The sequence below is a fragment of the Gopherus flavomarginatus genome, chromosome 6 (genome assembly GCF_025201925.1).
Source record: "Gopherus flavomarginatus isolate rGopFla2 chromosome 6, rGopFla2.mat.asm, whole genome shotgun sequence".
Classification (NCBI taxonomy): Eukaryota; Metazoa; Chordata; order Testudines; family Testudinidae; genus Gopherus; species Gopherus flavomarginatus.
Window position 1 is genome coordinate 121,348,769 of NC_066622.1, and position 12,880 is coordinate 121,361,648.

Here is a 12,880-nt window from a genome sequence, read left to right on the forward strand (position 1 = left end):
AATTATAAAAGAGAGAACTGGACAAAAAAAAATAACAAAAATCCTCAATTTTGCAGTTTCTTCTAGCATAGACCTATCAGTGGAGCTAGAAATGTTTGTTTAGGGTTAAAGGACCTGATGTCCCTAATCATCATTTTCATCATTATTTTGTTGTGCTTTTCTTGATCTTATTCAATTAAGCAATAAGGGCCTCATCTGTTAAAAAACTTACTTCTGGGTGTAGAGCTTACTTCTGTGAGCACAACAGTCCCATTGATTTCACTGCAATTAGTGATATTAATAAGTGCTGCACCTGGTAATAAGGGTCTGCAAAATCTGGCCTCAAGAAATGACTGTGTTACTGCATAAAACTGCATTTAAGCACAGTTGAGGCTAGTCATGAGGCCAAAGGTTTTTGCCCACAAACCAGCATTGTCATGCAATAATACACACTTTGGTCTGGTCTACGCTTAGGGGGAGGGATCAATCTAAGTTACGCAACTTCAGCTATGTTACTCACATAGCTGAAGTTGACAAACTTAGATCTAGTCACTGCGGTGTCTTCACTGCAGTAAGTCAACTGCTGATGCTCCCCCATCAACTCCGCATGTGCCTCTCGCTCCGGTGGAGTACCGGAGTCGACAGGAGAGTGCTCAGCGGTCGATTTATCACGTCTATACTAGACACAATAAATCAACCCTGCTGGATCAATTGCTGCCCGTTGATCCAGCGGGTAATGTAGACAAGCCCTTTGTCTGGCCTTTTTGATATGTTGTTTTGTTTTTTCAATACATATAAGAGATAACTGCTTGCAATAGCTATTTCTCCCCCTCAGTGAAAGGCTGAAGAAGAAGAAATGAAGAGAATAAGATTGAGAGTGTGTGTGTAGAAGAAAATAGGATATTTTCTATGATTTATCTCCATATTCATTTCACTTAAAATTAGGGCTGATGATTAATCACAGTTAACTTGCGCAATTAACTCAAAAAATCAATCATGATTAAAAAAATTAATCGCATTGTTAATCAATAGACTACCTATTGAAATTTATTAAATATTTTTGGACGTTTTTCTACATTTTCAAATATATTGATTTCAGTTACAACACAGAATACAAAGTGCACACTGTTCACACTATATTATTTAGATTACAAATATTTGCACTGTACGAATAATAAACAAAAGAAACAGTATTTTTCAATTCACCTCACATGAGTACTACTTCTTGTTCAGCTAATTGCTAAGACAAACAAGTTAGTTTACATTTATGGGGGATAATGCTGCCCCCTTCTTATTTACAATGTCACCAGAAAGTGAGAACAGGCGTTCATATGGGATTTTTTGTAGCCGACGTTGCAAGCTATTTACTTGCCGGCTATGCTAAACATTCATAGGCCCCTTCATGCTTCGCCCACCATTCCAGAGGACATGCTTCCATGCTGATGACGCTCATTAAAAAAAAAGTGTTAATTAAATTTGTGACTGAACTCCTTGGTGGAGAATTGTATGTCTCCAGCTCTATTTTACCCACATTCTGTCATATATTTCATGTTATAGTAGTCTTGGGTGATGATTCAGCACACGTTGTTCATTTTAAGAACACTTTCGCTGCAGATTTGACAAAACACAAACAAAGTACCAATGTGAGATTTCTAAAGATAGCTACAGCACTCCACTCCAGGTTTAAGAATTTGAAGTGCCTTCCAAAACTGATCAGGACAGGATGTGGAGAATGCTTTCAGAAGTCTTCAAAGAGCAACACTCCAATAAGGAAGCTACAGAACCCGAACCGCCAAAAAAGAAAATCAACCTTTTGCCGGTGGCATCTAACTCAGATGATGAAATGAACATGCATCAGTCCACGCTGGTTTGGATTGTTATTGAGCAGAACCCATCATCTGCATGGATGCATGTCCTTTGGAATGATGGTTGAAGGGACATATGAATCTTTAGCGCATCTGGTATGTAAATATCTTGCGATGCCAGCTACAACAATACCGTGAGGAAGCCTGTTCTCACTTTCAGGTGACATTTTGAACAAGAACCAGGCAGCATTATCTCCTACAAATGTAAACAAACTTGTTTGTCTGAACGATCAGCTGAACAAGAAATATGACTGAGTGGACTTGTAGGCTCTAAAGTTTTACTTTGTTTTATTTTTGAATGCAGGGTTTTTTTGGTACATAATTCTACATTTGCAAGTTCAACTTTCATGATAAAGAGATTGCACTACAGTACATGTTTTAGGTTAATTGAAAATACTATTTCTTTTTTTTACAGTGCAAATATTTGTAATAAAAATAAATATGAAGTGAGCACTGTACACTTTATATTCTGTGTTATAATTGAAATAAATATATTTGAAAATGTAGAAAACACCCAAAAATATTTAAATAAATGGTATCCTATTATTAACATTACAATTAATCGTGGTTAATTTTTTTAATCACGCGATTAATAGCAATAATTTTTTTAAATCACTTAACAGCCCTACTTAAAATCACTAAAAATACACCATAAATTTCAGGATGCTGGGAAAGACTGGAAACCAGTGTGCAGGTGGGAAGATTTGGTGTGGCGTAGGAAAATACCAACTGTTTATATCTGCCAGAAACATGCTCATAATGAATTCGGAGGTAGTAAAACTCACTATATAATACAGTAATTCCTCACTTAAAGTTGTCCCAGTTAATGTTGTTTCGTTGTTACATTGCTGATCAATTAGGCAACATGTTCGTTTAAAATAGTACAATGCTCCCTTCTAAGGTCATTTGGCAGCTGCCTGCTTTGTCCACTGCTTGCAGGAAAAGCAGCTCATTGCAGCTAGCTGGTGTGGGCTTGGAACCAGTGTGGACTGGCAGCCCCGCTATCAGCTCCCTGCTTCCCTAAGTTCCCTGTGGCACAGCCGCCCAGCAGGCTATCAAATGCAGGCAGTTCAGCTGTCCCTCCCCACACTGCCATGTGCTGCTCCTGCCCTCTGCCTTGGAGCTGCTCCCAGAGACTCCTGCTTGCTGTGCAGATGGAAAAAGGGGGAGGCTAATGTCAGGGTATCCCCCTCCCCCCTACTCCTGCACCCCGCTTACCCCTTCTCCATATAGAGCAGAGAGGGGACACGGAGGGAGAGAGACAGAAAGAGCTTGGGGCAGCAGCTGCTGTGTCAACTTCCTGATCCACTTAAAAAGACAATGCAGTTAAGAGTGGGTCAGCTTACTCAAAGGGGCAGTGTGCATCTCTCTCCCACACACAAAGTGTGTGTCTATCTGTCTGCTATGCTGTCTCCCCTCCTCCCTGTTCATGCTGCCTTGTGTGAGAGGCTACATTAACAACCTGTTAACCCTTGAGGGCTCAGCTGAGTGCTAGTTCATCATTTAGCAGTAAGGCATGCCCTGGGAAATATCCCTCCCTCTTCCACCCTGTAACTTCACCACCTCAAACCAACCTTCACAATCATCATAGCTGTGAACAGTATTAAATTGTTGTTTAAAACGTATACTGTGTGTATATCTATATAATATATATAGTTTTCTGTCTGGTGAAAAAAATTTCCCTGGAACCCAACCCTCCCCTATTTACATTAATTCTTAAAGGGAAATTTGATTTGCTTAGCATCGTTTTGCTTAAAGCTGCATTTTTCAGGAACATAACTACAACATTAAGCGAGGAGTTACTGTATTTAGAAACGGTATACTGTGCTTTACAAGCTCAAAGCACTGGACAAACTTGAAGGCCTGGCTTCCTCTGAAATGCAGAGCATCTTCTGCAACAATGAGCATGGATTAGAGTTAAGGATGCCACTGTCCAGGTTTTCCCAGGATCATCCTTTTTTTGAGGCAGATGTCTGGGAAATCTGTAAGAGTGCTCAGTACACATTGCAAACGTTCCAGTTTTATAAGTTCAGGATCATCCAGGTTGACCTCATGTTTTGTACTTCAGAAGTGGCAACTCTGACTGGACACTAACGAATTAATCCTTGCAATACCTGTGATGTAGGTGAGTATTATTTTCTCCACTGCGCACATGGAAGACCCCAGGCAGAGAGGGGAAGTGACTTATTCAGAGTCATGCCTTGAGTCAGTGCCAAAACGGGTTAGAACTCACTATTGCCTAGCTTGTAGTAGGTCTACATTTATCCACTACTATACCACACTGAGCCTTATGTGACTAGTGAAGTAGAATGAAAACCTCAGATTGTTGTAATGCACTACAAGGTGCAAACTGCTATTGCAGCTGTAGTAAAAATCTCTCTCTTTGTACTGTGAAACTGTCCTGTAGGACAAATTACTTCCCTATAAGCAAGTTCCAGGATACTACCCTATTGCTAAACACTACAAAATAGTTTCCCCAAAACTCCCAAGATTTGTTTTTTACAAGACTGGTTTCTTTTCAAGGCTCAATAACTTTAAATGGCCAGCCACCTGGCTTTGCATGTCTTAAAGATGAACTACAACTCAAAAGTAAAATCACAGTCAAGACCAGAAATGTGTGCTTAATTCTATTAACCAAGCTGCAGGGAACCAATCAATCAGTATTAATTTACAAAGTGAATTGATAACATTAAGAGGTTTTAAAAAAATATTTTCTCCACTGTGAAATACTCCTGGCACTTTCAGCTCTCTAAAAAGACCTCGGAATGTATCATTCAGTGACATTCATGGCAATATGAATGGCAATGAGATATCTGGTATCAGTGATGTCACAAAAGGATACCCTCAGCAAACCAGAATATGACAACGGGATTTCACTAAGAAAGGAAATAATTTCAAATAATAAAAGTTTATTTCTGTGCTAAATGCATCCCACTGCCTGGCTGGGGGAGGTGGGGCAACCACCACATATCTGGGATTAAGTCAATTTTCATTTTAGATTTTTGTTCCCTTAGCAGTTCACCTCTTCCTTAAAGAAATTATTTAGTGGAAGTTGTTATGCGCCTAAGGACTGGTCTTCATCTAAAACTTGGGTTAGTTTAGCTACGTAGCTCAGGGGTGGCAAAAATTCACTCCCATAAGACTGAGAACTGGGAGGTATGGAAAATGATGGCACTTACAGGCACTTATATAATGATCGATGTCATTTAATAGTGTTGCCAACGCATTAACCCCAGATTATGAACCGAATTATCCAACAGCTCAGTAGTTAAAAAGATTAATCGTAGGGAATCAGAAATGAAGAACTCAGGCTCAGATAAAGAAAAAGTGTCAAGGGCATAAATTCTAATAGAGTCCCACTGCTGACTGGAGTTCTCGGAGACCTGACAAATGCCTGTGACATCACAACAGACTGATATTTGCAGAGTCCACATTGTGTAAAGTCAAACATCTGTAAACAAGTGTGGAGTGGTTTCATTTTCTTGAATATGGATTTGAGAGTTCTTGATCTGTCTAATGCCATGTGGGCAGCTATTTTCAAGAGCTAAATTAGCAGACTCATTCACCAGAGCAGATTTTTTTTTCTTGAAAATCTGCAAGCCAGGCTATTTAACACTGTGTATGAATTATAGCACACAAATATCCCTTTATGGCCCTAGCGTTTGGTCTAAGGGTAAAATCTTGCCTATCTTATTAATGCCAATAAGACAACTAGGGTGATCAGACGTCCCAATATTAGAGGCTTTGTCTTATATAGGCAACCTATTCTCCCCCACCCCCATCCCGATTTTTCACATTTGCTACATGGTCACCCTAAAGACAAGTATGATTTGTATATAAGTTTTAAACCTTAAGTGTATCCTACACAGAATCAAACTGACAATGATAGCATATGTTGTACTGACAACATAGATAACTAGTTCTTACTCTATGTCTTCTTCTACGATATGCCAATTTGTCTTAATTTTTTATTTTGGGCTGCAATAGAGGAGTTAAAAACATATTTCCTGGCTATAATCCAACCTCTGTGAAAAAATATTATTCATCAGTAATTACAAGGAGGGAATAATATATACATATACATATATATATATATATATACATATATATATATATATATAATACTTCCATTATTTCAGTAATGTGGTATGATTAAAAGATGCTATACTCCTGAAAGTCCTTTACAAATGTAAAATAAATGTACATCCTCTACTGGGGTTTCTTGGTCTTTCTTTGTACATAATCTGTTTTTGCTTGGTATTCTTAAAAGACAATTCATACCAAATGATAATATTTAAAATGAGAAACACAGGTACATGCAAATGAGAAAGTGTAAAAGAACATAAAGAAGGTCTTCATTGCTTCAGTATAGCTTAAGGCATGCTAAAATTAGTTGTTGCATTCAGCGAAAGATACATCAGGCTGTAATCCTGCAAAGATCTATGCACATGTTTAACTTTAAACGTGTGAGAATCCCATTGCATTAAAATGTGCTCAGTGGGGATTACTCAAATGCTTCAAGTTAAGCATATGCTTGAGTCTTTGCAGGATTGGGCCTAAAGTTTCAAACATATAAACATTATCTTAAAATTATAGTGTCAAATAATAATAAAGTTATTTTGCATAAGACAGAAGTGCAGAGAAATATAGCTCGCTTGCAGTCGAACATTTAAAGATCCCTGTCACTACAAAAGTTAAAAGTATGCAGCCTGCTACACCTTTTAGAATATACTGTGACAGAAGTGGACTGCTTTGTAATTTATTAAACTCCCTATGTTGACCTGGTTGTTGGGATATTTACTGTATAACTGTATTGGGTTAAATATTTAAATGTAATCAACAGGGATGATGGGAAAACAAGAAAGGTGAACCAAAGACTCAAGAGAAGACCTCCCTTGGTAAACACTTCAGGAAAGTTAAGAGACAATCCCCAAACTATTAGCTGTGTAGTTCTACTTCCTGACTCCAGCCAAGTTACAAAACTTGTTTTACCACCTACAGTATTCTAATGGTGATTAAGGAAGGCTTCAGGATAACTTCATTTACTTTATAAATTATTTTTTGTTAGTTAACAACATATTCATGACGCTGTAATCTAGCCTGGTTGAATTCTCTGTCACAGCACCTCGTCCCCAGCCTCTGTGTGGGAGACAGCATAAGAGCCACAGAAAATGTGGCACTGAATAAGGTCGTGCAGGATGCATGGCAACTTGAAACCTCCTGCTGGTGCTTAACTCTTTATAGCACAGGGCTGATCTCCAAACTGAGGATCCCACAGGCAGGGCCGTCCTTAGTAATAGGCAGAATAGGCAGCTGCCTAGGGCACCACTAGGTCTGGGGGCACTGCTCTGCCAGAGCCTGAACAGACTGGAAGCAGTGGAGCGTGTAAGAGCAGGGCTGCTGGGTCCTAGAGAAAGCCGAATGCAGCACGGACTGAGGGAGGGGATTGGCTGCTGGTGTCTCTGGGAAGGGGTGAGGGAAGGAAATCACCTGTGAGTGTGACTCTTTCCCCTGGTGTGAGGTGAGGCAGGCTCGGCGGCTCTGGCAGTATCCTTTGTTGTCCCCCATAACATCCATTCTTCTCCCCTCTGCCCCACAGAGCACCCCCACTGTTTCTCCCTCCCCCCACGGAGCACCTCTCTCTTCCCCCTCCCTTCCAGCAGGGTTGGGTTGCTGAGGCGCTGGGGGGGAGAGGAGACTGGCTGGCTACCTGCTGAGGAATGAAAGTGAAAGTAACTCACTTCCTCGCAAGCAGCCAGGATTGGAATGTCACACACGGCTGGCCTGGGGATAGCCAGATAGCATGTGCGAAAAATCAGGACAGGGGGTTGGGGTAGGTTGAGCATATGTCCCACTTTTATAGGGCCAGTCCCAATTTTTGGGTCTTTTTCTTATATAGGCTCCTATTCCCCCACCCCTCCGCCCCCGTCCTGATTTTTCACACTTGCTGTCTGGTCACCTTAGATAGGGGTAATTGGTGCCTATATAAGACAAAGCCCCAAATATCAGGACTGGCCCTATAAAATCAGGACATCTGGATCTGGTCACCCTAGCTGGGGAGCACGTCTCTCCCCCGGGCTGGCAGTGATCTATCTCATCCGGGGGGAGCTGCACAGGGCAGGATGAGCTGCTGTGGCTCCATGGGTGCCCCGTCCCTGAGCTCAGATGCTGTGCTAACTTCACCATGGTCCGTTGGGCTAGCGGTGGTGCCTCTTGGCGTGTGATTGGACCTGAGGGTTTGCTGCTGCTGTTGCCACTCTGCACCCCAAGAGGTGGATTTTGGGGTCCTGCAGTTTTCCACCTATCTCCTCCTCTACTGCAGCTGTTGGACCAGCAGGCTGGGGGGTGAGCCAAGCATGAAAGCAGTACTGTGTTGCCATTTAAAGTGTCATTTAACAACTTTGTTTGCCAAAAATGCTTGCTAACAATCCTGAATTCAATTTCAATATTTTTTTTAAATCAATATCTTAGCCAAAAACAGAAAATTAAGTTGTTGACAATTATTAGTGACAGGTTTGGTATGGGGAAGGGAGTGGGCCGGTTTTTATCAGAGAAACAAAAGATGTTGACTGACTTTCCTACAGCCCTGTTACTGCTAAACAGAGCCCTCCAACAACTGTAATATGCTCATCTCCTTACTAATGTATAGAGCAGGGGTCGGCAACCTACGGCACACGTGGCAAAGGTGGCACGCGAGCTGATTTTTGATGGCACGCAGCGGTGGGCTGAGTAGCTCAGCCCGCCACTGCTCTGGGGTTCCGGCTGCTGCCCCATTGGCACCCAGGGTCCCGGCCACCAGCCCCACTCAGCACCCGCTGCTGGCTTGGGGACCCCCAAGGAACCCCAGGCTGGCAGCAGCTGAGCAGGCTGGTGGCTGAGACCCCGGCTGAGCCACTCAACCCACTGTCGACTGGGGTTCCATTCACTCAGCTGGTAGCAGGCTGAGCGGGACTAAATTCAACGAAATAGGAAAACAAGAGCAACTAATGACAAAGTGCAAGAGCCTAGAGCAGTGGTCCCCAACCTTTTTCGTCTGGCGGGCACCGGATGAAGGACCGTGGTAGCGGACAAGCATCCGCCGAAATGTTGCTGAATTTTGGCGGCATTTCGGCAGATGCTCGTCCTCAGACCAGTACGTGAGTGCACTGAGAGGCTCCTATGGGCGCCGGGGCACCGCGGCACCTGCGGGCACCGCGTTGGGGACCCCTGACCTAGAAAGCCTCCTGAAGCACGGTGATAGTTTTGATTTAAATGGACTTGAACTATACAAATAATTGAGTTGTTGCCACATGCAAAATGGATGATGGACATTGTACAGTTTATTCATACCAGCAAACTTGTTGACATATATCCTAATGTCTACATTGCCACTCGTCTTCTACTGACAATTCCTGTAACAGTAGCATCAGGAGAATGGAGTTTTTCAAAACTAAAGCTCATTAAAAATTATCTCCGCTCTACAATGAGTCAGGAACACTTGACTGGTCTTGCTATTCTTGCAATCGAACAAGACATCACTTTGTCTTTGTCATACGATGACATTATTACTGATTTTGCAGCCAAAAAAGCCAGAAAGATTGCTTTTAATTAAAAACTAATCCTTGTTTCAATACCTCTTCATATAAATTTCCAATAAAATGTTGACAAATTAAAAAAATGATATTATTTGCATCATTCTGTCAAATCAGAATTTTTTCTATAGTGCTACTTCTTTAGTGCTAGTCCAACAGCATTACAGTGTGCTTAATTAAGTTAAACTGGTTTTAATAACATGCTTGTGGCAAGTTTTCCAATACTGTAAGCTTATGTTTGTGTTGCTAAGAGCAAGACAGCCACGGGGGCACCAGTTTAATAATCTCGCCTAGGGCACCATAAATCCTAAGGACGGCCCTGCCCACAGGATCTGTCTGGATCACTGAGGACTAGCATGAGGCTAAGATCATCCATGCAGACCCTTCTGCCTAAGCACTTGCTCTAGGGCTCTGGTGCCCTCCTGACAGCAGGCTTCAAAGGAGCATATACTAAGGCCTCCCTTGGCCATGGCTGCTACTGAGATTTTCTTAAAGAGATGCTCTTGATTTGTATTACCTTTCCTGGTCAAACTTCATGGGGCCTACAGGGGTGTGATGTGTGTCCTGACCCCCACCCACATCACTACCAATAGCCCACCCTGCCCACTTTCCCCATACAGATCTCAACCCTGGGAAGATGGTACAATGGAGGTGTGAGCAGAGTCCCCATTGTGCATGTACTGGGAGAAATGAACTATCTATGTGTTAGTTACATCAAGGCTAAGGCAAAGTTTGGGATTGGCTAACAATTCGCCAACAGTCAGTGCCGGCTCCAGACACCAGCCTACCAAGCACGTGCTTGGGGTGGCACCTTGGGATGGGGCGGCATTTGGGGTTTGTTTTTGTTTTTTTTTGTTTCGGTCGGGCAGCGCTGGGGGGAGGCGGGGCTTAGGAGGCTCGGCGCCATGCTGGGGGGGCAGGGACTTGGGCGGCACGGCGCTCGGCAGGAGCGGGCTTCAGCAGCATGGCACTCAGGGGGGCGGGGACTTGGGTGGTGCGACGCGACGCTCGGGGGGGACGGGGACTTGGGTGGCGCAGTGCGGTGCTTGGGAGGGACGGGGACTTGGGCAGTGCAACACTCAGGGGGGCGGGGGACTTGGGCGGCACGACGCTCGGGGGGCAGGGACTGGGGCGACCCAACGCTCGGGGGGCAGGGCGGCGCTCTTTGTTTTTGCTTGGGGCAGCAAAAATGTTAGAGCCAGCCCTGCCAACAGTCTACTGCATCTGAAGAGATGAATGGTGGGGAAAGAATAATTGCTGTTAAAGAGGATATTTAGTACTATAAAAGGGAAACAGAATCTAAAATTGGAACCTTTCCTTGCATACTGAAAATAAATGCCTCTCCAGTAAAAATGGGTTTTTCCATATGTTACACACTGATATTCCAACAGGAGAATGCAGGCCATGCACAATGAGTATTAAAACACTTTACAGATTGTTATACAGCTTTTCTGTTTAGGTCTATCCACATGCATGGAAAAGATGTGATTAAAGTAGTATGAAAGAATGAGAGTTTAAAATTAACAAACTGGAGTCTGAAATATTTGTGAACATCAAGTCTCTTCCTTTTATTGTCATTGTTTCAATTTTGCCAGGGTGTAATAGTTTAAACAAAACATAACTGGCTGTGTGCCAGCAATTTAAAAAGTGGGGGCTACTGAAAGTTCTATTGCCCAAATTACCCTCTACTATCCAGGATGTCTTCTGAAACAAGAACTATTCTTTCCTAAATTTTCATCCCACTAGTTTAAAAAAAATCAAAATGTTCCATACCAAAATGTCAAGTTGTCTCAACTAGCTACTACAAAGCATACATTTGGGGTTGCTTGGCATTGCAGACGATGAAAAGATACCAAAAAAGTGCGATGTTTACCATTAAATAAACTGCCTTTGGATGATGGAAGGAGAATATGAAATTTTAGTACTTCTTGGCACTGAGGGTTCTAAATCATAATTAAAACTGGTCAAGTGTATCAAATTGAGTTTTAAACCAAAGCAATTTGTTGATAATCCTTTGCTTCTTCAATGAACTCGTTTAGAAAGCCCACACACAAAAACTGCTGATATTAATGTAAGATCTCACACTCACATCACATGTCAGCTGAAGGAATTCTGTTATTTTTCATTCACACTTAGCATTTCTATACCTGCTTATAGCTGGGATCTGAGAACTTGCATCTTCACTAATATCCAGACCAGCAAAAAGAAGATTATGGGGCCCAACTCCTTGCTGAGGTTCTCTTTTCTTGAAATCAGATATAAGTGACCAGCTCTCTCTGCCAGAACTGGAGCAGGAAAAAGAGAAAAACTCACTACCTGAGTTTTTACAAATATATTTGTTGTTATTTATCTCAAGGTAACAAGAGTCTATCAAGGTTTTATAGAACATTTTCAAAATATCATCACATTCTTCCTGATAACCTTTGAAATTAGTACGTTGACAGGATCAAATTCTGCTCTTGTTATCACCAGAGCAACTCCACTGAAGTCGATGCAAAAAACTGAGAGCAGAATTTAGCCCATATGTTTTACAGCATGTGAACTGGATTTCTGTATATTTATGAGAAATCTCACCATATTTATAGTAGCTAGATCATTCATTAACCCATCAAAAGCCACAGGAAGGTCATAGTTAAGCAGAAAATGTGATAGCCTTGTTTCCTACACATTGTCTCCTCTTGTGGGTAGGGTTTGGCAGGCAACAGAAGGACAAAACTCCACTTCTAAGATGTCCTGAGATCTGTGGGTCTCTAGAAAAACCCATAAGGGACAGATCCTGTGAGAAACTTCCCAGGTCTCCTCTGTCCCCACATAGTGGCAAAGACCTATCTGCAGACTGGCTGCAGTGGCTTTTCACATCTGAATGGCTGGAATAAAAAATACACCTGTACCCCATTATAATGCCACCCGATACAACACAAATTCAGATACAACGCGGTAAAGCAGCTCTCCAGGGGGGCAGGACTCTGCGCTCCGGCGGATCAAATCAAGTTCAATATAATGCGGTTTCATCTATAATGCGGTAAGATTTTTTGGCTCCTGAGAACAGCGTTATATTGAGGTAGAGGTGTACTCCGAGGAAGTTTGCAGCAGAAGAATGAAAACTCGCATAAATCGCAAGGACAGCATTCCTCTCCAGGTCTGCTGGGAGATGACACTGCTGAGAACATTTCTGGACACACCCTCCTGCCTAGCTACATCTTCCAACCTCAAGGAGTTCTCTAACTATGTGGAATTAATGTAGAGGGCCCTCCAGGGGCTTTGAAAAGTGGAGGGAAATGTTGCTATGCAGATAAACTCAGTTTCCTCCCTCAAACAGATATACGGCCATTTGAGCAGGTTTACCTTCTCATTTCATCCTCTCCATGACAAAAACTGGGAGGACAGCAGGATGATTTGGCCCATAGTGAATGTAGTTTAGAAAATATCTGAAAATCATTTTGACAAGAGTTGGTTGAAATTTTT

The 12,880-nt window shown here is 42.4% G+C and overlaps 1 protein-coding gene across 12 annotated transcripts in view; it reads right to left on the reverse strand.

The window, feature by feature from the left end:
- TACC2 (transforming acidic coiled-coil containing protein 2) overlaps positions 1 to 12,880 on the reverse strand; it is a 235,694-nt gene that overhangs the window by 161,826 nt on the left and 60,988 nt on the right. For 10 of the 12 annotated variants that reach the window (XM_050958906.1, XM_050958909.1, XM_050958915.1 and 7 more), the window contains exon 5: positions 11,563 to 11,700. The exons of the other annotated variants lie outside the window; for them this stretch is intronic. In XM_050958906.1, the coding sequence (XP_050814863.1) occupies positions 11,563 to 11,700 (138 nt within the window). The remainder of the gene's footprint in view (positions 1 to 11,562; positions 11,701 to 12,880) is intronic. 12 annotated transcript variants of the gene reach the window in all.